This window comes from Nansenia antarctica, assembly GCF_963989245.1.
Source record: "Nansenia antarctica genome assembly, chromosome: 4".
NCBI classification, from domain to species: domain Eukaryota; kingdom Metazoa; phylum Chordata; class Actinopteri; order Argentiniformes; family Microstomatidae; genus Nansenia; species Nansenia antarctica.
Genome location: NC_137689.1, coordinates 64158317 through 64185400, shown reverse-complemented (window position 1 = coordinate 64185400; position 27084 = coordinate 64158317). Strand labels below are relative to the sequence as shown.

The window sequence follows — 27084 nt, the reverse complement described above, 5'->3', positions numbered from 1 at the left end:
TGTGTACATTTCTTTTTAATGTATTAATTCATATCAACACATGTTTACAGTAACAATTTCTATATAATGAATAAGGAAATATTGTCTTGCCAGAATAAGTCTAATTGTATAATTCCATCTCAAAACCATAAAATGTACAAATTAAATGGTAATTTGTTGATGGAAAAAAAGCTATAAAAAAATAAAAAGAAGAAATGTATATATATAGTTATATATATATAGTTCAAGGCAACATGAGTCATTCCAGACTCTTGGAAGGGGACAGTTTCCTCAGCTGTAGTCCACTGTCCCTTCCAAACAGTGACTGAAATGCAGCAGAGTGACTTGGGCCCTGACACCACCATGTTTACATAGAGTTCACGTCTTCCCTCTGATTGTGTAAACATCTCCTCAGTCTCCATTCAGACACCACTCTGGAGAGCAGGAAGTCTCAGGGAGAGAGCGTAAATCAAAGCGCCCCAGTATCCTGTCGTGGGGTTGGTTGAGAGGTCGAAGGGTTCGGGGGGCCGTAGCAGTGTTCTTGTGTAGAACAATAAGAGGAGAGAGAGGATGAGGAGGACCTGAGGAGGAATAATGTGCCTGGGCATCTAACAGCAGTCCAAGTTACCCTCCATGTAGAGTGGAAATGAACACCACGTTGTCCTGGTTCTCCAACTGGTATTCAAGTTCACCCTTCAGAGAGAGGGAGACTCGTTCACAAACACACATGCATGCATGTGTACAAAATATTGAATGAAAGTAGGCATTCGATGCACACAAGCAGAATCTGAGATTTAATCCAAAACTGTGTCAAATAGGTGTGTGTGTGGACTTCAATTTACAGTGAAATACACACCTTTATTTAAAAATAAATTAATAATAATAATAACTAAAAAATAACACTCACCATCAGTTCCCAGTCAGCATCATTGATGAGCACCAGAATTCCAGGCCTCCTATAAAAAATAAATAAAGAACGGGAGAAAAAGGGTCAATTATTAAACACAATTACACACCTCACCCACACACCCACACACCCACACACCCACACACCCACACACACACACACACACACACACACACACACACACACACACACACACACACACACACACACACATATATAGCATTATGTATCATGCCTATAGTACAGAGCATACTATAGCATACCAAAAACTGAAATTGTAATAATACAGAACCAAAACAAGCAAGACATTCTAATTTCATGATAATCACACAAAACACGAAAACGTTGCGCATGCAAGCATTCTATGTTTTCTACATCCTAATGAGGGGCCGGAGGAGAAGAATGACGTGTGTGTGTGTGTGTGTGTGTGAGATGGTGTCTCGGAGCTGTGGTCAGCGTTAACAGATAGTGGGTAGCGGTGGGGGGGGGCTATAGGTAGCGGGGAGGCCGAGCCGTAGCCTCAGCTGCAGATTGTGTTTGTCTCCTGCAGTCTGAAGCCGCCATTGCCACAGAGAGATGTGATGTCACAGAGTCAGGGCCAGGCGGCGATAGGCTAGCTCCGTCTCAAACAGACGGCACCTATCCATGCCACTGAACCAGCCCCTGACGTAAGACCTCTACTCTCCAAAACAACCTAACTAGATCAGGCACCACTTCCCATGATATAATTAGTTAAAACCTAATTTGCAGGGACAAAAGGAAGCCGCTTTAGAATCTGATGTCTGATTATCTGTAATGATTAAGAGGAAGCGAACATGCGCGCACACACACACACACACGCGCAAACACACACACACACGCGCACGCACGCACACACACACACACACACACACACACACACACACACACACACACACACACACACTAGTGGACATAATCTACAGTCTATAGGTAGCCTAAGCTCTGTTCTTCCCCCACCCCCTCTTCATTGGCTAGGTACCCCTATAAATAGCCTTCTATAAAAGGACCCATAAAAGTCAGCCATAGCAGTAAGCCAGCTCTTAACCAAGGATGGGACGAGGAGCTGGACCGTCCGGCGTTCAACCCCCCCCCGACCCACCCGAACCCAGGCCGTGCTGCTGTACTCACACCGTGTCTCCCTGGACAAAGAGCTCTGGCCGCTCCTTCAGCAGGCTCCCTGTGATCCACACCAGCAGTCGTTTCATGTCCCCTGCAAGCGCACCACAGAGACAGGAGCGGGGTTAGAGGTCAGGGTTCAAGGCTCGTGGTTCCAGCCCCCCGGTCGATGTGACGCGACAGAGGCCCCAGCGGGGACGGGGAGAGGACATTAGGGATGCCGAGGGGGGGGATGGGCCGATGTCTGGGAGGCGCGAGCGCTCTCTGGGTCACCTCTGGAAGACGCTGCTTTACCATATGTCCGTAGACGAGGAACTGAAAACGACGGTTTTAAAATAGCAAAACATCCACTCGGGTGAAGGTGTTCGAGCGAACGTTTGGCACCATCAAATCGCTGACGTTTGCGTCTGATACAAGTGTGCAGAGGTCATTTTTCCGGTTTGTTACCCATTTCTCTCCATCACCTTACAAAGTATTTTGGGTGTATGGTTGGTATTTGGCATAAAATAGGAAACATCCACGAGGAGCATTGTCATTGTAAACTTGTCGGGGATGGATCGATGATGACTGAACCTGCAAATCTTAATATTGTTTTCTTAATCTAAATGCATTTAAAAAATGCAACACTTTTAGTTCTCATGTTCTAGGAGTTTGACCTCTTGAACAATAAGGTGTTGTTGGCAGAGCAGCCTTGTTTAAACAATGGCTTGACGAAATGTCAGGCTATGACTGGTAAACACACACTAAAGGCAGAGATATCCCTTCCCCATCCAGTGTAACTCCAAATGTCACATTTCATGACGGTAATTTAAGGTGTATGTGAATAGACATGCGTGTATGTAGGTATTTTCTTGTGAGACGTGTGTGTGTGTGTGTTTTCTCTTGTGAGACGTGTGTGTTTTCTTGTGAGAAGTGTGTGTTCCCCTAATAAGATCATGTCTGTGTACTCATGTACAGGAGCAGGATACCTCGCGATGGCATACGAGAACAGAACTGGGACTGCAGTTAGCAATATATCTCTCTCACACACACACACACACACACACACCCCCCCCCCCATCCCTAACACAGCATCATCAGCCTCCCACACCGGATCCAACCAGTTTACTCCTCTGTGGTACGGAGGAGAGAGGGAGGGAGAAAGAGAGGAGAAGAAATGTAGGAACGTAAGGATGTGAGCTAGACATTGTGAAACTGACGAAGTACTGTATCTGACCATTTCTTCGCGGAGTGTACATTCGTTCTGTGACTTCCTGTATTCAAACATGTTGTGGATCCAGCCTGCCCAGGAGGACATGGTTGTTCTTCTGCATGTCACCGTTGTAGTGACAGGCTCGAGCAGTTGGAGATGCTGTTATTGCATTAGTGGAACAGGGACTGTTCGGCACGATAGCATAAGCCACTGAAGTCCATTATGGCAAAAATGTATATGTATGTGACCACATGTTAATGCTATGTTGTGACTGGGGCAGAGCTACAACATGTGTGTTATATAGAGGGTATTACATGGGTGTTATATAGAGGGTATTCCGTGGGTGTTATATAGAGGGTATTACATGGGTGTTAACACTGTTATACAGAAGGTATTACATGGGTGTTATATAGAGGGTATTCCATGGGTGTTATATAGAGGGTATTACATGGGTGTTAACACTGTTATACAGAAGGTATTACATGGGTGTTATATAGAGGGTATTACATGGGTATTATATAGAGGGTATTACATGGGTGTTATCAATCGACTTGATTCCTTTCAGTATGGCCGTGTCACTGTCCACTGACGCGCTGTCCAAATCCACAACCCTTCAACAGAACAAGTCACAAGGAGGTCCAAAGTCCAAACACCACAGGGACGGCCTTTAGGGGGAACAAGGGGGTCCAGAGAGATGCCCTGGTGAAGCCACGATCGTTCAACACGGGACCGACCGGGTGACTTGTCAGATGTCGACGACCCTGATGGACCAACGTTAAGTGGACTTGGAGTGGAGAGGCTGAGGCCTGGTCGAGAAGCAATGGGACCGCTTTGGTGGGGTCTCCCGGCCCAGATGTGTGTGTTGGTTGGGTCTTTTACGGTGCTTGGGAGCGGTGGGAGGCAGTCTCAGGTTAATTGGATAGCTGATCGGCCTAGCTTCCCTCCTGCCCAGAAGCCCTGGCTCCACCACCTATAAACAAGAGTGATGCTCGCCTCAGTGCCGCGCAAAAAAGGCAATGAATATTGACTTGCACCTCCAGCAGAGCTAAAAACAGAAGCAATCACTCCACTCTCATAATTTCTCCTTTGTGGTGGGTGACTCTGACTCTCTCTCTTTAACTCCCCCGCCCCCCCCCCCCCCCCTCGCTCTTTCTCTCTCAAAAGCACTGAAGTATAGCTACGCTCTCTCCCCTCCTCCACCCCGTCCTAATGTCCATTTCCCACAGTTCAGTTGGGCGCAGAGGTCGGGCGAAGGGGCAGAGTCGCCAGAGGTTCTCTTGTGACTCTTTGTGTTTTCCTTTATTGTCCTGTTTGTGTGTGTGTGCCATCTAGCTGGAGAGGCTGGATGGAGGGGCAGAGAGAGATAGAGAAAGAGAGAGAAAGAGAGAGAGAGAGAGAGAGAGCGGCGCAGTGCGGGTGGGGCGGGCGGAGGAGAGGACGATGACGACGACAACGATGGAGAAGGAAGAGAGAAATGTGCGTCACGGGCTCCAGGTGCATGCTGGGATAGCAGCACTACTGTGTGGGAGGGAGAGGAGAGGGGCGTCTGAACAACGGCGGGCTCAAAAGCATTCCCTCTTTCTTTTATCTTTTTTGTCCCTCGCTTTTCCATAGCGTTATTATAAGCGTTATGGGCATTATCGGTGGGTGGGAGGGAGATGGAGTCATCTATCTTGCTGTAGATGTGAAGAACAGTTTCTGATGCTTGCATTGGTGGGTTGAGGGGGGAGGGCGGGGGTTCGGGGGTCTCTGCATTAGTGGGTTGAGGGGGGGGCGGGGGTCTCTGGCAGTGGGGGCTCAGCCGAGGTCATCAATCACTCACTGGGGTTAAAGAGAAATTCTGAGGATTCAGAACGGATTATATCTGAACCCCCCATGTAACCCCTAGCCTTGAGATGGGAAAGGCAGGTCAAATCCTACAATCCCTGCCACACACACACAAAATGGGACGCGCACTCTCTCTCTCTCTCTCTCACACACACACACACACACACACACACACACACACACACACACACACAGACACACACAGACACACACAGACACACACACACATCCAGTGGAGCACCAAGGTCATCCCCGGCTCACATTCCCTACTCTGGTCAGCTTTAGTGCTCAGGTTGTCGTGGAGACCCCACTGCCACAGAGACCAACCCTTTGTTTATTGAGGCTAAAATAACCCATATCACTCACTCACAGTTCCCTCCCAAGGCACTCTACACACACTCATTAACACACACACACACACACACACATATTGACAAACACAGTCACACGTAAACAAAGAGATAGTGCCCCAATAAAAATGGACCTTCTAACGAGATGGGACACAAGAAGTCAATCCATAAATATAGGTGCATACACCCAACCATAATCTATAAGAGAGTTGACCAACAAACAAAAAAACCGGAATAACGAATGTGTTTTTTTAGACGTTTCAGGTCAAGTAGAAACACCAGGAGTTGGAAGAGGGGGAGTAATGGAAGATGGGGAATAATGGAAGAGAGGGAGTAATGGTAAAGAGGGAGTAATGGTAGAGAGAGAGTAATGGTAGAGAGAGAGTAATGGACGACCTGACGACCTGGAGAAGACTGCTGCAGTTCCTCTGCAGTCACAACGCCTCAGACAACAAGGATGAGGTAGCACTTTAAAGAGGCCTCCTCCTCCTCCTCCTCCCAGCTCACCACTTCCTCACCTCCACCAGGAGAACACAGGAATGGAGGGAGAGAGGGAGAAAGGGAGAGAGAGAGGAAGAGAAAGAGAAAGGCACTTGTCCCGCCAACCGCCCAAAATTATTTCACACACAAAAAGGACTTGGGGACATTTGTCACAATGGTCCCTAAACCCCCCCCCAAACACACACAAACACACACCCACCCCTACCTTCCCTCTGACTCCGCGTGGTGGGTGAAAGACCCATCAACAGTATCACTGGCTGCATTTACAAGTGAAAGAGGACCAATAATGGAGCAGTTAGGGGAAGAATGGGCCGGCCGGGGCCCACAGATGTTGGTGGTGCTGGGGGAGGAGAGGGGGGGGGTTGGGTTCCTCAGCTATTGTTATTGAGGAAAGACTGGAGAGAGAAGAGGGGGGGGGGCGAGCACTGCTTTTTTATACCCAATTTGCAACGGGGTGGGTCGGTGAGGGAATGGGTGTGGGGGGGGGTTTGAGGGGAGCTAGCAGCAGAATTGGCCAAAGGGAGGGTAAATGCAGACAGACAGGCAGACAGGCAGGCAGACAGACATACAGACAGTAGACAGACAGAGATGCAGACAGACAGGCAGGCATACAGACAGGCAGACAGTAGACATACAGACAGACAGGCAGGCAGTTAGACAGACAGACAGACAGACAGACATGGTTTCCCCAGTTCAACAGCTGTCCGGAGGGGGGGGGGCGGGGCATGTGAACGAGGTCTGAGTGAGGTCAGAGAGAGAGTGATGGCGGGAGGGGGAGAATGGAGGGAGCAGGGCAGAGGGACAACAGAAGAGAGAGAGAGATGGATGCAGGAGAGAGAGAGGTGGTTTGGTATGATTTGTGCTGGGTTTTGTCTCTGGGAAATGACCCCCGCTGGGAAGCGGCCAGAGAGCTCCAACCTCCCTCTGCCCTAGAAGAGAGCCAGGAGATATACTCCACTAATCAAGTCATCTACGCACGGGACACTTAGCTCTGTTTGGCTTAGGGACGTGGAACGTGGAAAAGAAAGAAAGAGAGTTTTTTGTAGGATTTATGAATGGGGGAGTAGAGTCAATCAGCCAATCAGATCCTCTGTGGCTCCATTCGTTGGGTAAAAGCTGGGTAAAAGCGTCAGCTAAATGGCATATATTATAATATATAGGAAAGGAGGAAGCATACTACATTTCCCATCATGCCTAACTCAATTGCCTTTTAAAAGGCATGTTGCACTGTGTGGTCTGTCGTTTTGAACTTAATATCACTAAATGGTCAGTTTTAAACAGAGTTGCATGTGTGGATTTTAACTATATATTTACATTCTGTACATTTAGCTAGTAATATGTTGTTACGTTTTCAAGATTCTGATATAGGCCTAGCTCTGTTTAAATAGGTCTGAATTTGCCATTCGTGAAACTATGACATTGTTGAGGGACAGGTTGTACTCACAGGGCTCTGATTGGCTGGGCAGAGTCACATGATGGTCCTTCACCCCATCGAACAATAGCTCCGCCCCTCCACTAGGAAGAAAATGACATTTTATAGTGGTGAAAACAGAACACAGGCTAATTGTAACAGGTCATCTTGATCCCACTTTAGATTAAGTGTCTCTAACATTAGGCAGTGTAATCACTATTACAGTTATCACTATTACATAGACCCTACATCATATGAATTACATAAAGCCTATACCATATGAATTATATTATCACTTTGTCTAAAACAAAGGATTTAAGAATCAAGGATTTAAATATGACTAAAAAGATTAGGCAATATCCATACACCCTAATCACTAAGAATATAGTATGGGCAGCTGTGGCACAGCCGGTAGAGCCGCCATCTAATGATCGCAAATTCGGCAGCTCTCAGCGGCTCGAATCCCCAGCTGGCCACATGTCAAAGTGTCCCTGAGCAAGGCACTGAACCCCTAATTGCTCCAAGGTTGCCTTCAATGGCTCTGACCCCTTGCCTAGATGCCCCCTCTAGAGTATAGGCTAAATACATTTCGTTGTACTCTGCAATGACAAACTTTGAATCCCCGCCTATAGTACCAACTATACTGTCAAACTTATAGTACCAACTGGCTGGGACCATATATACTGAAATGTATGCACTCACTGCAATGTAAGTCACTCTCGATAAAAGCGTCAGCTAAATGGCACATATTTACTTGTGGCATAGCGGAGGCTATCAAAGGTAGACATCAGAGGACAGACATATGTTTGATACCATTCCTCATGCATTACCTACAATTATCCCTTCCTCCGATTTCTCCCTCCACTGGCCTCCATTGCTGTGGCACACTTGCCATGCCGGGGCCAGGCTTCTGCTGGTGGATGAGGCTAGGGCTCAGTCAAGACAGTGTCGCTCTGCCTCTGCCCAACCCCACGGCTAATCCAGGCTAATCATGGCTAACACAGGCTAACCGTGGCTAACCAGACTAATCGTAGCATCCAGAGAGGATTCCACAGGGCAGCAGATGACAGTACACAGATGCCCATCCAAATAGTTGACAGACCAGCATTATCTAGCCTGGCAGTCCCTAGAACAAACATGAGTCTCTCTCTCATTCAAGAGATGCAGAGATGGAGCGATGTTGGGGGGAGATAAAGCAAAGTTATAGAAAAGAGATAGGGGAGAGACGGGAGAGTGTGTGTGTGTGTGTGTGTGTGTGTGTGCGCCTATGTGCTAGGCTTCTGCTGCAGGTGCAGGACCCATAATGAAAGCTCACATCGCCTGCAGAATGCAGAGTTGTCATTCAGATCCTCCAGGGTTGGCCTGGGGCCCAGACTCTATCTGAGCACAGAACGTCCTCCTACTGGACCACTCACTGGGGTCAACGAGTTGTCTCTGAGTCCAACACCAGCTCCTCTCATCTTCTATTGCATTCATGCTTACACTACGACAGAGACACTATGACAGAGCCCTGGCATGGCAAGTGTGCAGCACAGTGTTTTATTGTATAGTATAGTAGATAGTGTACATACAGCCTTTATTTATGTCAACCAGCTCTTTTCTCTTTTTTATTTTACCCTTGGCTCTCTTGTTTTTAGTCTTTTTTCAAGCACCAGGGGAGCCCCCCTCCTAAAATTTCGTTGTATGGTACCTGTACTGTATTAATGACAATAAAGACCATTCATTCATTCAGAAATACATAAACTAAAACTGCTGTTCTGTTTGCTTTTTGTTGTTGTTGCAATGTTTCCCAAACTAGGGAACAGCTATCTCCAGGGTAAGCTAGGGAACAGCTATCTCCAGGGTAAGCAGGCTACTTAGCCAGCTGAAAGACTAACCTACAGAGAGAGAGTCTGTAGCCTAGTAGTTATACTTTTCAATCAGATCACGACATCACCATAAGAATACAGCAAGTTTGACACAATAAACGTCTCTTTAATAGCCTACTATGGCAGAACTGAAAGCTGTGATAATAAAAGCTATGACCTAAAAAGGTGGGGAAAGTGTCACCGTGTTTCTCCTCCAATGCAAATGTCTGTCTTCAATGCATTTCTGCTTGACTACACTGAATAGTGAATACATCAGAGAGCACCAGGAGGATGTGACATGAAGTCTGTCAGGTGACTTTCCCTAAAATGCCTCCCTGTGGCAAATGACGTTACACCCCCTCTGCAAAATACTCTCTAGATGCAAGATCGCAAGAAGCACACAGCTAGGGACAAAAACAAATAAATAAATTAAATATCCCATCCTTGTTTTCCTGACAGATAGCTGCACCACAGAGGCTAGGCTAAGCACTACAGTTTAGCATACATACTACGACTACGTTAGTAAAAAGAAAACACTCAACTTCATTTCTAACCATTCCAAACTAATGCTTCGCGTGAAAACAGACGAATTACGGTCATATATGTGCTCGGAAATTTTTAAACGAGCAAACTGTCACACTGATACAAACTAAAATGTATACCAACCCAAATTCCAGGTGCAGCGCTAAGGGGGCCGCCATATTGTTGCCGGAGACCGGAAGTAACTGCGCCACAGCGTCGGAAGTGGCCGCGTGGAGGAAACATGTCTTTTCATTTCATCCAAGCATCCTGAAGTGAGCCCTCCATCTGTCCCGTTTATTGCAAAACATTCTAAATTGTGACTCAAAGGGACTTAAGACATCATTCTAAAATATATGACTGAAAATCTTTTCTTTTTCTTATTATTACTTATTATTATTATTTTTCTTATTATCCATTTTTTTTAAAAAGAGTAAAACACAGGCAGAGTAGCCTATTCCTCATACCTATTTGCATAGACAGGCCTGCTAATGTAAGAATGACTGTACTGAATTCATAAATACATTAATCATACACAACAAACAGAAAATTATCTAGATCTATGGGCTATATGAACATGAGAGCAATAATATGGGTGGCTGAAGAAGTTGAGAGGTGGTGTGAATGGTGTGTGTGGTGTGTGTGTGTGCTGCGTGGTGTTGGTATATGTGCAGCCCCCCTCCCCCCTGTCCTCTGTCATATTGGTGACAGCCCTGTCCCGATTTGGGGGGAGATTGAATTGCAAATCTCCTGCCTTCTGTTGGTGTCCGAGGCTTCAGTGGCCCTGTCCACCATTCATGTGGTAATGAGGAGGGAGAAGGGGAAGGGGCTGGGGAGGGAGGGAGGGAGGGGGTGAGGATGGGTGAGGAGGCAGAGGGGAGTCAGAAAGCGAGGGAAAAGACTGCACACCACAAACTAATGTCCAGGGGAAAGGTCCACAGTCAGGACTAGAGGAGTTCTGACAGGGCTATAATTCTACAGCGGCAGAATGCTCTTAGTGGACGGTGGCCCACTGCTGTCAGCCCTAGGTGATTAGCAATGGGTGGAACTCATGTTCGGCAAGACTAGACTTTTGTTTCATCAACAGAAATGGCCTTAGTGTGTGTGTGTGTGTGTGTGTGTGTGTGTGTGTGTGTGTGTGTGTGGGGTGTGTGGGGTGTGTGTGTGTGTGTGTGTGTGTGTGTCTGTGTGTGTGTGTGTGTATGCGTGTGTCTGTGTGTGTGTGTGTGTGTGTGTCTGTGTGTGCTTGCATGTGAGCGTGCATGTATGTATGTATGTATGTGTGTGTGTGTGTGTGTGTGTGTGTGTGAAAGGGGTGTCCACAAGGAGCCCCCTAGCTCTACACAGCGTATTAACCCATCACTGGTGCATGTCACTTCACATTTGCTAAGCTCGTCTGAGTTCTTCCTCTTCTGTCGCCGTGCCACTATATCATCATGCCACACTAATACTGTTCCCAAGAGTAGCATAACCAGCTAACCCATAACACAGGACACACTGATTACCCTGGCCCAGCCGGTCCTCCCACCTGACTACCCATCCTCCTCAATAAACCAAAACCTCCTTCACACATTCTATCTGATGATGCGTTGGGCGACGTTGAGAGTGTTTTTCAATCCGACTGCTGGTATATCACATAGACAAAAATCCACTGATAAACTGCCATGAACATGAGCTGTGTCACACATGGACAGCTGACAATGGAGGACACAATGGATTTGTGGTGAAAAGGCCCAGAGGATTAGAAGTGAATCCAGGAAAAGGGGGAGCATAAGTCTCTTTCAGTTCAGCACACAAAAAGACATGACTATTAACATGTTACATGGTAACAGAGGGAATCCTGTGGGGGAACACACCCATTCGCGCCTCATAATATATGTCATAACTCTTATCCCTCCGGAGATATGGATGGATTGTTCTGTCACACACTTGTGGCAGTATTCCCTCCCGCTTAGCTTTTTGCAGCGCTGCAGTTTCCCTGGAATAAACTCCTGTTCTCCCTCTTTACAGACCGTGGTCAGTGACGTATGACTGAAAGGCTGCTGGCCGTACCATTGTGTTCTCTGTGTGGGGTGTGGGAGGTGGGGGGGAGGTGGGGGGGGAGACCGGTGCAAGGGAGATGTCGGTGCCCCTCTCTCGTCCCGGGGCGAAGGGCTGCGTCATTGTACCAGTGTTGCGAACAGCAGCCCTCTCTGACTGGCACACAGCTGTCCTGAACATCTGTGCCCTGCTATGTGCTCTGCCCTCACTCCCCTGCCCCCCCCCCCCCCCCACCCCACACACACACACACACAGATACAGGCACACACAGGCACAAACACACACACAGGCACACACACACACACACACACACACACACACACAGTTTCTTAAAGAAATCTTTGGAGGCAACATTGTGGTCTATGACTGTGATGTATGCGCCTTTAGTAGTCCCAACATGCACTCCGTTCTGGTCCACTATCAGAAAAAGCATCCAGAGCGAAAAGCCCACACGCGCGCGCAGACACACACACACACACACACACACACTGCATTGCCTGTTCCCCCCATCCTCACCATCTTGTCTCTGCTCGGCTCTGACCAAGGAAAACCACGTGAGACTGATGCACCTCGTCACCCAGTACGCATGCTCACAGCCGCATTGCATATGCTTGTTCTCTTGAAGCCAGGTGTATGTACACGTGTGTATATACACACATGCACACGCACACGCACACGCACACGCACACACACACACACACACACTATGGACACATGATTTGTGTACACACACGCACACATACACACACACACACACACACACTATGGACACGTTTTGTGTACACACACGCACACATACACACACACACACACACACACACACACACACACACACACACACATACATACAGAGACACAAAACATTTTCCTGTATGTTTCCTGTCTCCAGAGCTTCACGGTAAGAGGATTGTTTGAACCTGCAAGCTAATTAGTCTACTTACAAAAACTTCTCATGTCTTTAATTTTCAAGGTATAAAACTGATAGAGCTTTAAGAGGAGCTTCAATGGAGCTTTTAAGTGAGCTGAGAAATAAGTCAAGTGGCAAGATAGGATCAAATGTCAGGGATGACGCTGATGCTGTAAGTCTGACCTCTATTAGCTGGGAGATGTTGCCACCTGCTGGTTGGTATCATAAACAAAAACAGTACCTGTGGTCAAGAATGAAGAAAAGGCTTATCAGGCTAAGAGAGAGCCCAGTCCAATAATAACTGATTGACACAAGCTTTTATTTTATTTGAAAAACAAGTGAATCGCTATGTACAGTACATAAAAAAAACATGGGGGTGTCACAAGTCTTTTTTTGTCCTTTTCCTTGACAGGTTCATTCCAACATGACGTATGTACAACAATAAGTTTCACACATGTAATCTGTACAACATAAAGAGACAAACGACATTACAGCACACATCATCATTGTTCCTAAACCAGTATCAGTCAACCCAAGACACTGAAAAAGATTCAAATCACAATTCAACACTGGTCGTTCAAGACTTTAGCCCTCTGCTGGATAGAACTGGTACTACATGAACTTTGGTTCACGTCATCCTTTTTCATTAGGATACTCTGGCTGCTACAACTATTCAACTCAATGGCCTGAAGGAAAGGAAGCCATGTCGGCTTGTTTTTTTCTGCAGGACTCAGCCATTCGTTGATTCGTTTAAGTGATTGCGTATCTAAGAGTCAGCTCTCTGAGGTCCAAATACAGAAGTGATTGAGAAGCCAGCAGACACTCATTGAACTAAAGAAAATCAATTGTCGTCATAGTGCGTCTGTGTCTGTTGTTAACACTGTCTGAGAGTTAAGAGAGGACGGGGTCGGGGGTTGGCAAGTAGATTTGATAAAAAATAATAATTTAAAACTAATAATCAGTGGTGAAGTTGTTTGACCCTCTATAGGTTGTCCACAACTCATAAGCCCTCATGTTCATAATGTTGCTGCATTTGTTTCATTAAAGCATTTCAGCAACATACTTTTTTGTTGTTGTTGGATGAAATCTATAAATATGATTCAACAATGTATATGTGAAACTTTGAATAGTTTTGAATAGAGTTATGTGTCTCAATGGTGTGTCAACACTCTGTCCATAGCAAATATACATCATACATACAAAACTGATGACAGATAAGAGTCACCACCCACCGTTACGCCCTGAGGTCCTGATCACTTTCAGACAAAAGCACATTCACACCAGTTAAAACCTGAATCCTACGGCAACAACAGAGGCCCAAACATGTCACCATGTCAACAAAGTCTGTCAGGAGGAATGACATCACACAGGATTTTGGAATGCCATGTTTTTAAACAAATCAAAACTAGAGGAAGCAGTACAGTCCATGTTTCAGGATAACAACTGAATATTCATGAACATGGACAATTATAAACAAAAACAGAAAGAGAGAGAGAGAGAGAGAGAGAGAGAGAGAGAGAGAAAGAAAGAGAGAGTGACAGAGAGAGAGAGAAATGAGGGAGAGAGCAGGAGATATGAGAGAGTGAGAGAGAACAAGGACAAGTTGAGTTATTTGACAGTTGGATCCGGGAACGTGTGTGTACAGGGCCGACACACTGAGCAGGGGGGTATTCCATCAATGTTGCTAAAGGAAATTCCAGGCTTATTTTGTTTGGTTTTGCAAGATTTCTTTAAAAATCTGGGCTTATTTTGAAGTCTTGCGAAAAATCTAAAATAAGCCTGGATTTTCCTTTAGCAACGTTGACGGAATACCCCCCTGATGTCAATGGGACAGGAATCAGATTCATGACATGGCAGAAACCATTCGGATACGAGTGACCTCGATGACAGAACCGCTTCCCAACAGCAAACAAACACATCCAGAGAGAGAAAGCTTTTTTGGGCCGAGATACTTGTGCCTCTGTTGATTCACGATTTGGCCACACGTGCCTCAGAGCGACGTGTGTTTGAGGGGAACACGCACGTGACCTTAAACGAACCATAGACGACCTGTCCGTGAGCGTAGACAAGGCGTTTGAGCACACACCGCACACACACCTGTTGACACTGAAACTTGTCGGAATGGAATGGCAACCATGCAGTCTATACAAGAAGAACAGAACACACACCGCAGGGTTTTGACACAGCTGAGGTGATGTGTGTGTGTGTGTGTGTGTGTGTGTGTGTGTGTGTGTGTCTGTGTCCTCACACACACGTTGTGTTATTCAATATCAATGTCTTTTACGTCTGAGGCAGACCAGTGTGAGTGACAGGAACAAGAAATAGAGAGAAGGGGAAGAGAGAGAGGCTGATCAGGGGATACAGCTTCCAAGCACTGTTTGTCCCTCAGTGCACACCGTACACTCTCTGTACTTCAGATAGGACACACCCACCTCCCCACTTGGATTCTCCCACTCTACAGGTCCTTCAGCATGAGGGGAGACACCATCACTCCCTGTGTGTGTGTGTGGGTGTGTGTGTGGGGGGGGGATATCCAGTGAACCACCCCCTCCTACTCCATCTGTCTTTACTTCCATCTTGTCTCTATTCGCTGCCTCCTCTTCGTATTCACATTGGACTCGCCCACATCGCATCGTGACGGCAGTGGGGAGGGGGGCCGTACCTCTGCGAGTGTAGGGGGGGTTGGGGGTGGGGACGGGGGCTATAGTTCGCTTTGGCGGACGGGGGGCTCCAGCTTGTGAGACAGGGCTGTGAGGACTTTGTCAAACTTCTCGTAGCGCTCTGCCTGGCTCCCCTCGGACCCCCGGCTACCCCACAACAGCCTCATCTGGAACTCTGTACAGAAGATCTCCAGGACCTCCTCCCTCGCCTGGAAGTCTGAGGGGGGGGAGGAGAGAAGGACGGAAAGGGAAGGAGAGAAGGATGGGAAGGAGTCAAAGAGGGAAGGAGGGGAAGGAGGGGAAGGAGGGAAAGAGGGAAAGAGGGAGAGGGGGAAAGAGGGAGAGAGGGAGAGAGGGAGAGAGGGAAAGAGGGAAGAAGGGAAAATAGAGCTGAAATCAATAAACATAGACATAGTGGAAAACACTGGAGTTAAGATAGCTATCGACACGCTGCTCAATAAAACATCGTCCACTAGGGACCAAAATCAATAACAACATATTAATGATCAATGTCAACATATTAATGATCAATGTCAACATATCGGAGCATGGCTTTTCTTTACGGGCATACACAACGCTTCGATCATTACCTCAGATCGATGTCAATGAGAGGGGATATTGAACACACACACCATTAGATAATAACACAGCCTCAGAGGGGAGAAGCAACATAACAACGTCCATTGTCAGGCTCTGTCCATCAACACTACGCTGGGAGAGATGGTCTGACTCGTCACCAAGAGTCAATGAGAGACACACACACACACCCACCCTCCCTCCCACCCTCCCACACACCCACACACCCACACACACCCACCCACCCACCCACACACACACCACACACACACCACACACACACACACACACACACACACACACACACACACACACACACACACACACACACACACAGTAATCTAGACCCAAGTGGGAAACACTTTACATAGAGCATTATAAAGTGTTATAATAAAATGTGTTCATAAGACCTTATAAGATGTGTTATAAGCATGTATGACTGCATTCTAATATCTCACACAGTACAACAAGAGCCAAGGAGGCTGAGGCAACACATGGGAGCCTATATCATGTTATTAATACATATTTCCTATTCTAAGTCAATATTTCACACACTTCTTCACACTTCACACATCTCGACCCAGAGGTATTATATTGTATAAATATATCATATATATATGGTTTATTTAACCTTTATCTGTACAGTAGAAAACATACTGGGCCCAAGGCCTCTTTTGCAGGTGCACCCTGTCCACAATATCTATACAATTACAAAACAACACATGAAGAAATACAACACAGTAAAATACAGAAATCAATACAATCATATAAAACCACAATATTATGTTATATCAAGAGAAACATTCAAAATATTTATATAAATATATATGTTAAGGTATATGTGGGAAAACGGTACATGTGGGAAAACTAGGGTTAGGGTTAGGTGCTAGGGTGCTACAGTTAAGGTTAGGGTTAGGGGTAGGGTTAGGGTTAGGGGTAGACATGCCAGCATGTACCAAGTGGACGTAGCACCTAACCCTAATCCTAGTTTTCCCACATGTACCGTATTCCCACATGTACCGTAACATATATATATATATATATATGTATGAAGTGTGTGAAATATTGACTTGCACTGACTTAGAATATTAAATATATATATATTTTTAGTATCTTTTAATGTTAGTTGATGAATCTATATATTTGTATATATTTGTATATGTATTTACTTGTTTAAAGTAAATAATAATCTTGTAATTCCTATTTTGTTTATTTGTTCTATGTCCCTTGGATTGTATGGTTTATTCTTGTTTTATGTAGTTTATATTATTGCTATTGTGTGTTTTATTGATTACTATTGTTGTATTATTATTTTTATGCTGTGTGGATATTAAAGCACTTTGAGCTGCAACGTTTGCAGGAAAAGTGCTATACAAAGAAAGGTTATGATTATGATTATTATTAATAATAATAATAATAATATCATGGCTACGACCATGTCACAGCCATGATACAAATGTCATAATACATGGACTCTGTATCTATTATTGCTTAAATCTAAGTATATATTCAGACCCCCCCATCCCCTTACCCTGTAGTTTGGTCTGAGCATTGGTGAGATACACCCCTCCGTGGTGAGCGATGGTTCGGGCCGCTTCCAGGTGACACATGACCACATCCACCCCCGCCTCCATGTTATCCCAGGGCTCTAGCCCCTCCCCCCCCACCACGCCCCTCTCCAGCAGGGACAGCAGGGGGACGACGTGAGGGAACGAAGTGTTAGACAGAAAGCTGCTGTCTGGAGGGAGGAACACACACACACACACACACACACACATGGTAAGACACACTGCTCTCTAAAAACTGCTCTCTAAAACACACACACACACACACACACACACACAGCATGTCCTCACACCCTCTCTCTCTCTCTCTCTCTCTCTCTCTCTCTCTCTCTCTCTCTCTCTCTCTCTCTCTCTCTCTCTCTCTCTCTCTCTCTCTCGGTGTGTATATTCCAGGACTGCAAGGCTGGCCTGCTAGGGGAGCTGGTATTGAAGCTGCATCTGCTGCAAGGGCGACATCATCAAATATCTCTGAGTTACCGTCACTGGAGGCTCCTCCATAGAGGTGGAGGAGGCCTGGCCTCCCCAATAATTTGAGAGAAGAGAGAGAGATTTAAAAAAGCAATAATTATATTTTTTATTTTTTATTTTTTATTTATTTAACAAAAAAAATATTTTAAATTGTTTATATTAATATTATTTATTAATATTATTTCCGTTTTGTTCATAAATATTTTCCATGGCTAAAACCCAATATTGCAATTGTAAAGCACCTACAGGCCAGAATCCCTATCCGTTTCTATTGAAGGAGGCCAGGCCTCCTGTCGAAATTCCAGGCCTCCTGTTGGAAAGTGGTTTCTCATAGAAGTCAATGTAATGCAAATTTTTTCATGGCAATATGTGATTGGCCCATCACTGAAAATGGGTGGGAACAGGAGGCCTCTCCTCCGTCGTAGTACCTTTTTTCCGCCACACGCGTGTATGAGTGCTGTTCTGCAGGATAAATATTAGAAATTAGTCCAGGGCTGAATGATTGACATTTTGTCAGGCAAAATGGATGTGAGAGAGGTACATGCAACAGGTGCTTGTGGTGGTGGCATGGGTCCGAATCCAGTGGGAGAGGAGGATGGGTTGAGTTAAGTTTTTTTTAATTGTTGAAATCCTGCAAGTTGAAATCCAGCAAGTTGAGTTGAGTTGAGTTGAGTTAAGTTTTTTTAAATTGTTGAAATCCTGCAAGTTGAAATCCAGCAAGTTGGCTTGCTGATATAACTTTAATATTGGGACAAACCTGTGGAGTGGAGTTCTGGAGAGAGCATGCCGCCCCTCAGCTAAACCAGAGGTGAGTTGAACTAATCAGATGTCTCTACCAGTGTTACACCACTAGTTCTCAGTAGTAATAACACTCCATTGCATGTCTGTGTTTCTCAGCAGATGAAGCCAGCTGGAACCAGTACTGTCCTCACAACATTTAAACAAATAAATATTTATATTATATTGAATAAAACTACATTTGATAAAGAAACTGTTACGTATCTTTTATATATGCTAAACGTGATTAAATTGATGATTACATGTTGAAGCTGTAGAAGAAGAAGAATGAAAAATGTAGGCTAAAAATAGTTTTTTAACCACATAATTATCAAATTCCTGCCTTTGACACATGTTCACTGGGCATTTATATTACATCCAAATGTCATTTCTCAACTTAATTATCAGGCAGGCTCATAGACTTACAGCAATGTCATTTCTTCAGGCAGGCTCATAGACTTAAAGCAATGTCATTTCTTCAGGCAGGCACATAGGCTAAGCTCTGCACAATGAATTCCATCAATCAGAACTTTCTGATTGTAGCTTACACTCCAAATAGTATGCCTTTGGCCAGCACAAAGACAGATAAGAAGAACAGGGAACATTCCATTGCGAGTGAAGCGAGCAAGCGGAAAAAAATTGGCCTCCTCAATTCTGGAAGTCACCAGCCTCCACTGATCGACACCAACCATAGTCTCCATCACTATGGGGATTAACGTTCACCTTCATCATGCTACAGTCACTGTCACCATGTAGAATAACAGCCTTTGTCACTATGGAAACCTTAAGTCTACATCATGGAGACTATACAACACATCACTTGTGGAGCAGTGCTGACACAGACTTCTTTACCAAACATCTGTTTACTGTAGTTATTTCAGTATTACAAAGCATTGAGATGGGACAGTTCTGGTATTTTTGCCACCAAATGCTAACTTTGATATACTTGGGTATCCATCAATCATAAAAGAGTTTTACTGAAAAGAAAAAGGGAAACAGCTACAAGCAATATCTGCAAAGTGTGGATTTTTTAAACAGCTGGATTTTTCTATGATCAACAGATGTTTAGACAATGAACAAACACATGTCTATTAGTTCAATAAATAGTTACATTGTTTGAAATGTTTCAACTTCTTTCAAAGCTTTCTATGAAATTATTGTTTCAAATAAGGCCCTGCCATTGAGGACACACAGAGGACATGACCTTGGTAGTTTTGAGCCATATTTCAACTAGTCTGATGTGACTAGTTGTGATGAATATGGTCAACTCTACAATTGGGTTTATCCACTCTCTCTTAAGAGATGCTTAAGGGCCGCTAAAACACCCATGGCATATTCAGTTGCAATGTCCTTATTCATGTGAAATACATCTGCTAGGGAAGGATTTCTTATGAACACCTTCATGGGTTTGCTGACCTCTGTACAAAATGGACCCTGGCTGTGGTCTGTTTAAGTTAGAAGTTAGAATTCTTCTAAAACATACAGTCAAACATCCTAAGAATCCTAGTGCGTCTATTCAATCGATGGCCTCCTTGTATGTAGGAGATCTCCACAGGGATACCACTGAGGAAATGATGCATGAGAAATTCAGCCCTTCAATCATCTCTATAAGAGTGTGCAGAGACATGACAACACGCCGATCTCTTGGGTATGCCTATGTCAACTTTCAACAGCAAGCTGACGCAGAGCGTGCCCTGGACAGCATGAACTTTGATGTTGTCAATGGAAGACCTATGCGCGGTCTCAGCGCGACCCTTCTCTGAGGAATAGTGAGGTCGGCAACATCTTCATTAAGAATTTAGTGGAGACTTTTGACAGCAAGGACCTCTACGACACATTCTCTGTGTTTGGGGACATCCTTTCCTGCAAGGTCGTATCTGACGAGAATGGCTCTAAAGGCGACGGCTTTGTGCAATATAATAACCAGGAGGCTGCTGAGAGAGCTATTAAGAAACTCAATGGTGTGTTATTGAATGGCAGAAAAGTGTTTATTGGACACTTTAAATCTCGCAAAGAACGAGAGGCTGAACTTGGATCCAGGGCCAGAGGGTTCACTAACGTGTACATCAAGAACTTTGGAGAAGATATGGATGACCAACGCCTTAAGGAAAGGTTTGAACGATTTGGACCAGCCCTGAGCGTCCATGTCATGACTGATGACACTGGTAAATCCTTGGGTTTTGGATTTGTCAACTTCAAAAGGCCTGAGGATGCCAAGAGGGCCACTGATGAGATGAATGGCCGGGAGATAAATGGGAGGCGGGTCTACGTGGGCTGTGCCCAGAAGAGAGGAGAGCGCCAGACTGTGCTGAAGCGCCAGTTTGAGCAGATAAAGCAGGGCCGCAGGTCCAGATACCAGGTGTGTGTATATAAAAAAAGATACAGTATTCTGTATAAGAGAAATAAGTTGATAGTCTTGGTAAACATTGTTGTATTTGAGGGAGGAAAAACATCTCACTAAACAGGATTTCTCTCTACCAGGGTGTCAATCTGTATGTGAAGAACTTGCATGATCGTTTTGAATGATGAGCAGCTGCATAAAGAGTTCTCCCACTTTGGAACAATCACCAGTGCAAAGGTGATGATGGAGCGTGGACGCAGCAAGGGATTTGGCTTTGTGTGCTTCTCCTCCCCTGAGGCGGCCACCAAGGCTGTGACTGAGATGAACGGCCGCATCGTGGCCACCAAGCCCCTGTATGTGGCTCTGGCCCAGCGCAAGGAGGAGCGCCAGGCTCACACAACCAACCAGCACATGCAGAGGATGGCCAGCATCTGCACCGTTCCCAACCCAGGCATCAACCTCAACCAGGTTGCTCTCCCACCTGGATTCTTCATGGCTGCCATTCCACAGGCCCAGAGCTGTGCTGCCCCATACTTCACCAGCCAGCCGGGTCAGCTGAGACCCACTCATCGCTTGGCTACCCAGAGTGTGAAACCTCTGCACTTCCAGAACATGCCTAACACGATGTGTCCATCGGCTACCAGGCCTCAGACCTTCAATGCTATGAAGACCACACCCTCCCAGGTGCCCCCTATGATGACCTCTCAGCGCATAGGTCAGTATATTAGTGATGCAAGCCCGCACACAGAGACAAGAACACTATCCAAACATTTTCCATAAATATCCCTTTGATTATGATTATCTTCCCTCTCAGCTACCCTAGCCTTGAGAAAGTGCCCTGCCAGTGCTGATGCAGCTACAGCGCGGATGCACACTGTGCCCCAGAACAAGTACACAGCTGGTGTGTACACTACCCCCAGCAGCACACGGCTCCCCAGCCACAGGTCCCCATGCAGCAGCTTGCTGTCCATGTCCAGGACCAGGAGCCTCTCACTGCCTCCTTACTGGCTGCCATTCCCCATGAGGACCAGAAGCAGATGATAGGTGAGTCTATTTGTTTGTTTCTATGGATCCCCATTGGCTCTTACAGTTACTGTTACTGTTATTCTCCCTCCCTCCAGGTGAGCGTCTCTTCCCATCTATCTACAACATGCACCCCAGCATTGCTCCCAAGATCACCGGCATGCTGCTGGAGATGGAAAACTCTGATCTGCTCCACATGCTGGAGTCTCCTGAGTCCCTGCGCTCCAAGGTGGATGAAGCAGTCGCTGCGCTGGAGGCCCACTGGGCTGAGGAGGCTGCACAGAAATCTGGCCACATCCCAGCTTGAGTTCTAAGCGGCTAACACAATAAAAGGAGATACGGACTTTGAAATATACTTCACCAATAAAACCATATTTTAGCATTGAAAAAATATTGCAAAATGATTTCATTACGAAATGAAATTGATTGACTCAGCTATGTCTAGAAGATAGGACTACTTTCAATTCAAGGTCTTACTTACTAGCCAAAATCTAGACATGGATAACTCTATTGCAATTGAGTGCTTTGTGTGTGTGTGCAGATGAGGAGTTCCTTTTTGTGGTGTTTGATTTCCTGGTTGGCATTCTGATCTTTGCCTCCATTGTGAGCAACGTTGGCGCCATGATATTGAACATGAACGCCATGTGGGCAGAGTTTCAGAGGCACATCGACGCCATCAAGCACTACATGCAGTTCAGGCACGTCAGCAAGGACCTGGAGTTATTCCGTGTTATTCGCTGGTTCTGTGAAGTGCTGAAGAGCCTGGCCATTAAGCTAAGGGCTGAGATTGCTATTAATGTACACCTGGAAACCCTGAAGAAGGTACACACGCACACACATATATGCACGCACGCACGCACTCACGCACGCACGCACGCACGCACGCACGCACGCACGCACGCACGCACGCACGCACGCACGCACGCACGCACGCACGCACGCACGCACGCACGCACGCACGCACGCACGCACGCACACACACACACACACACACACACACACACACACACACACACACACACACACACACACACACACACACACACAAACACCACCACCAACCCCCATCCCTAACACAGCATCATTAGCCTCCACACCGGATCCAAACAGTTTACCCCTCCGTGGTTCACACACAAACACACACACACACACACACACATACACACACACACAACATGAAGCAGCTGTTGTGTTTGTACCTTTGCCGTCATTCATGTTCTTCATGAAGGGCTTGAGGTTCTTCTCGTAGAGGATGGCGCCCTCTGTGTGCCGCTGGCGTAACGTCACCCATGTCTGCTCCAGACGAGAGATCTGGGGACAAGAGGGACAACCATGATGGAACTGTTTTGGGAACGAATTTGCATGTGTGCAGCCTGTGTGTGTCTGTGTTTATGTTTGTTTGTGTGTGTGTGTGTGTGTGTCTGTGTGTATGTATGTATGCAGGTGTGTTTGTGGGTGTGAGTGTGTGCTGTGTCTTTGAGTGTATGCGTGTGTGTGTGTGTGTGTGTGTGTGTCTGTGTCTGTGTCTGTGTCTGTGTGGCTATGCAGGTGTGTGTGTGCGCATGTGTGTGTCTGTGTGTCTCTGCAGCTGTGCGTGTGTGTGCACATGTGTGTGTGTGTGTGTGTGTGTGTGTGTGTGTGTGTACCTGGGGTAGCTCCAGTGCTCTCATGACGGCGGCGAAGCCGAACATGTTTCCCAGGCTGCTCTTGAGCTCAGCGGCCAGCTGGATCGTCTTGTGGAGCAGGGAGGCCCGCTCCTCAGTACTGCCTGTACAGCCCAGGAGGTCTACAGCCATCATGATGGACATGGTATAGAACCTGGGAGGTGGGGGGGAGTAGAGAAAATAGTAGTGGAAATTAAGAATTTAATTTAATTAGAAATTAATTAAAAGATTCGAAGATTGTGAAATGTCATCTAGTGTCTAGCAGCTCTTGTTGTAGTCGTGTACGTCTGGCATAAGGCTAGTGCCTAGGGGAGTTGTGTTTGGGGTGTGTGTTTGTGGAGTTGTGGTTGGAGTGTGTGTTGGGGTGTGTGTTTGGGGTGTGTGTTTGGGGTCTGTGTTGGGGTGTGTGTTTGTGGAGTTGTGGTTGGGTTGTGTGTGTGTGGAGTTGTGGTTGGGGTGTGTGTGTGTTTGTGGAGTTGTGGTTGGGGTGTGTGTGTTTGGGGTGTGTGTTTGTGGAGTCATGGTTGGGGTTTGTGTGTTTGGGGTGTGTTGTGGTGTATGTTGGGGTGTGTGTGTTTGTGGAGTCATGGTTGGGGTGTGTGTGTTTGGGGTGTGTTGTGGTGTATGTTGGGGTGTGTGTGTTTGGGGGGTGTTGTGGTGTATGTTGGGGTGTGTGTGGCCCCTGACCTCTCCAGCAAGTCCAGCCTCAGCTGGTGTCCGTGAGGAAGAGTCAACAGCTCCAGCCCCGAACACACACCCATCATCTTCTGCATCTCCTTGGTAACGCCAAGTATCCTAGCAACCTGTCGAGAGAGATCAGAGGAGAGAGAGGAGAGGAGAGAGCCAGGATAGAGGAGAGGGGAGAGAGGAGAGGGGAGAGACAGGAGAGATGAGAGAGTGGAGAGGGGAGAGTGTGAGGTTTGACTTGGTTCTAATAGATTCACACACACTGAGACGCCACCATAATTAGCTCTTAATTCACATGTTATCAAATATTGACTGAGAGTAAACTCTGTGGAGGACTGTGTAGTGTTTGCTGTATTAACCTCCGGCTATCTGGAAGCTCAGGCGTGCTAGTGGTAATTGAACAACTCTCTGTGACATTTGGGAATTTCTGACATCATTGAGCTACTGTTTAGTACAGCCACTGTTTCATCATTGTATGAAGTGTGTGTGTGTGTGTGTACATAGTATGTTCTGTGTGTGTGTATGTGTGTGTGTGTGCGCACAGTGCGTGTGTGTGTGTGCGCGTGTGTAGTATACTTTATAGTGTTTGTGCATAGTACATGTGTGTTTGTGTGTAGTACGTGTGTTTGTGTATAGTACATATCTATGTGTGTGTGTCTGTATCATCATACCGTGCAGTCGGCCATAGTGATGTGTTTGGCCACGGTCTTCGCATCCACCTCAGCCAGCAGCTCCTTGACCCTCTTCAGAACGCTCATCTCCAGAGGCTTGTTCTCTGGGGGCATCATGGCCGACTGGTACTTCCCTGGCCTGAAGGAGGAGGCCGTCTCCACTAGGGGGGCACTGAAGGCCTCCCCGCCCCCGTCCTCCCTCCCCGGGACCAGCCCCCGACCCTCCTCCACCCTCAGCCGCTCCACGTAGCTCTTAGCAGGCGGGGTGGGGGGGGCACCAGGGCCGGGGCAAGGCCCGGGACAGGGGGCCGGGTTGGGCCGGAGGTCGCAGTAGCTCCCCCCCGTGTCGGAGCCCTCGGCGGAGTAGGCGCGGTGGACGGGCGTGGAGTGGGCGCTGGCCGAGAGCGGGGGCAGGGCCACGTTGTTGTTGGAGGGGCTGAGCTGGGGGTCACTGGACCGCCGGAGGACGGGCGAGGGGGGCACCACCGCCAGGAAACGCCCGCCTGACTGGGTTCTGTGTCGGGTGACTGAGGAGAGGAGGAAGGGGTCAGACGTGGAGGTTCATGCAGGCATACCACAGACACGCACGCAAAGGCACACACACACACAGACACACACACACACAGACACGCACGCACACACACACAGACACCCACGCACGCACGCACATGCACGCACGCACGCACACACACACACACACACACACACACACACACACACAGACACGCACGCACGCACACACACACAGACACCCACGCACGCACGCACGCACGCACATGCACGCACGCACACACACACACACACACACACACACACACACACACACGTACTCTAGACACTCACTCACTCACACACACACACACACACACACACACACACACACACACACACACACAGGTACTCTAGACACTCACTCACTCACTCACACACACACACACACACACACACACACACACGAAAATGTGTTCCTCACTAGCGCTGTAGGCTGGGGAGAGGGGGGCTTCCCCGACGGGGGACAGGGCACAGCGGTACTCCTGGATCTGGTCCATGCTCATCGCACAGTTCCTCATGGCATCTTTGTGATGGTGGATGGTGGAGGGGCTGCAAACACACACACACACACACACACACACACACACACACGTCGTCATCGTCAACACGTCTGTGAGAGACCATCGACTGTCCCCTGATATGATCAGATTACATTAGATAACGCCATTTAATAATGAAGTCATTATCTCAACATCATAATGCTCAGGCAATACATGGGTTCCTATTGATAAGAGGTGGAATTGGTTCAGCATCTGTCATGTGCAGTGCAGAGGAGATAGGATTAATGTTATTGTCCCAAGGGAAAATCTTAGACACACAGTGCAGCTGTACAAACAGTTTACAAATCTATACTTGACGTTGCAGTGAGAAGAGCAGACAGACGGACAGACAGACATGCATGCATGACAAGGCAGTGCAGTAGAGATCAGTGGCAGAGTGACTGGTCCAACTAAGCTACGTCTACACAGAGAAAATGAAAGTGGTGGGCGGTGCTCTGTAACAACACTGGTGCTCACACACACACACACACACACACACACACACACACACACACACACATACACACACACACACACACACACCATCTGCACCCCACGGCCGCGACAGGCTCCGTCTCTGGCTCCGGTACTGTTGGCTCCACTGGACTGATGGACGACTCCGCCTCACTGGCCACACAATGGGAATGAGCAATGAAACATCTGGTATGCAATAATGACACACACACATACACCGCATGCACACACGCACAAACACGTGCGCACACGTGTGCACACACGCACCACACACACGGACACACACCTGACTTTACATGAATCCCCAGAAGAGTGTCTATGAAAAAACATGACCATACACACACTAACAGCTAGATCGCTCATATCTACTAAACTAACAACAAACAACTCTAATAAACTAACAACTCTAATGAACTACCAACTCTAATAAACTAACTCTAATAAACTACCAACTCTGATAAACTACCAAC

The 27084-nt window shown here is 46.8% G+C and overlaps 2 protein-coding genes and 1 pseudogene across 3 annotated transcripts in view; 1 reads left to right on the top strand and 2 right to left on the bottom strand.

Annotated features, from left to right (window-relative positions):
* Positions 1–8: 8 nt before the first annotated feature.
* On the bottom strand, positions 9–9852 carry urm1 (ubiquitin related modifier 1; the record flags this gene model as incomplete). The annotated part of the gene is made up of 5 exons (XM_080528012.1): positions 9–672; positions 887–935; positions 2036–2117; positions 7338–7408; positions 9818–9852. The coding sequence occupies 5 exons, from the start codon at positions 9850–9852 to the stop codon at positions 604–606; spliced, it is 306 nt and encodes a 101-aa protein (XP_080384138.1). The 3' UTR covers positions 9–603.
* A 5466-nt stretch (positions 9853–15318) lies between these two features.
* Positions 15319–27084, bottom strand: part of sh2d3ca (SH2 domain containing 3Ca) — a gene marked incomplete at both ends in the record, with an annotated part of 30365 nt that continues 18599 nt past the window's right edge. The window contains 7 exons of the mRNA XM_080528758.1: positions 15319–15494; positions 17385–17591; positions 23227–23338; positions 23674–23845; positions 24379–24494; positions 25050–25576; positions 26023–26150. Of these exons, the coding sequence (XP_080384884.1) occupies positions 15319–15494; positions 17385–17591; positions 23227–23338; positions 23674–23845; positions 24379–24494; positions 25050–25576; positions 26023–26150 (1438 nt within the window). The remainder of the gene's footprint in view (positions 15495–17384; positions 17592–23226; positions 23339–23673; positions 23846–24378; positions 24495–25049; positions 25577–26022; positions 26151–27084) is intronic.
* Positions 20187–22334, top strand: LOC308154827 (polyadenylate-binding protein 1A-like; annotated as a pseudogene). The gene is made up of 4 exons: positions 20187–21022; positions 21145–21719; positions 21819–22048; positions 22126–22334. The product of its transcript is annotated as a polyadenylate-binding protein 1A-like (transcript).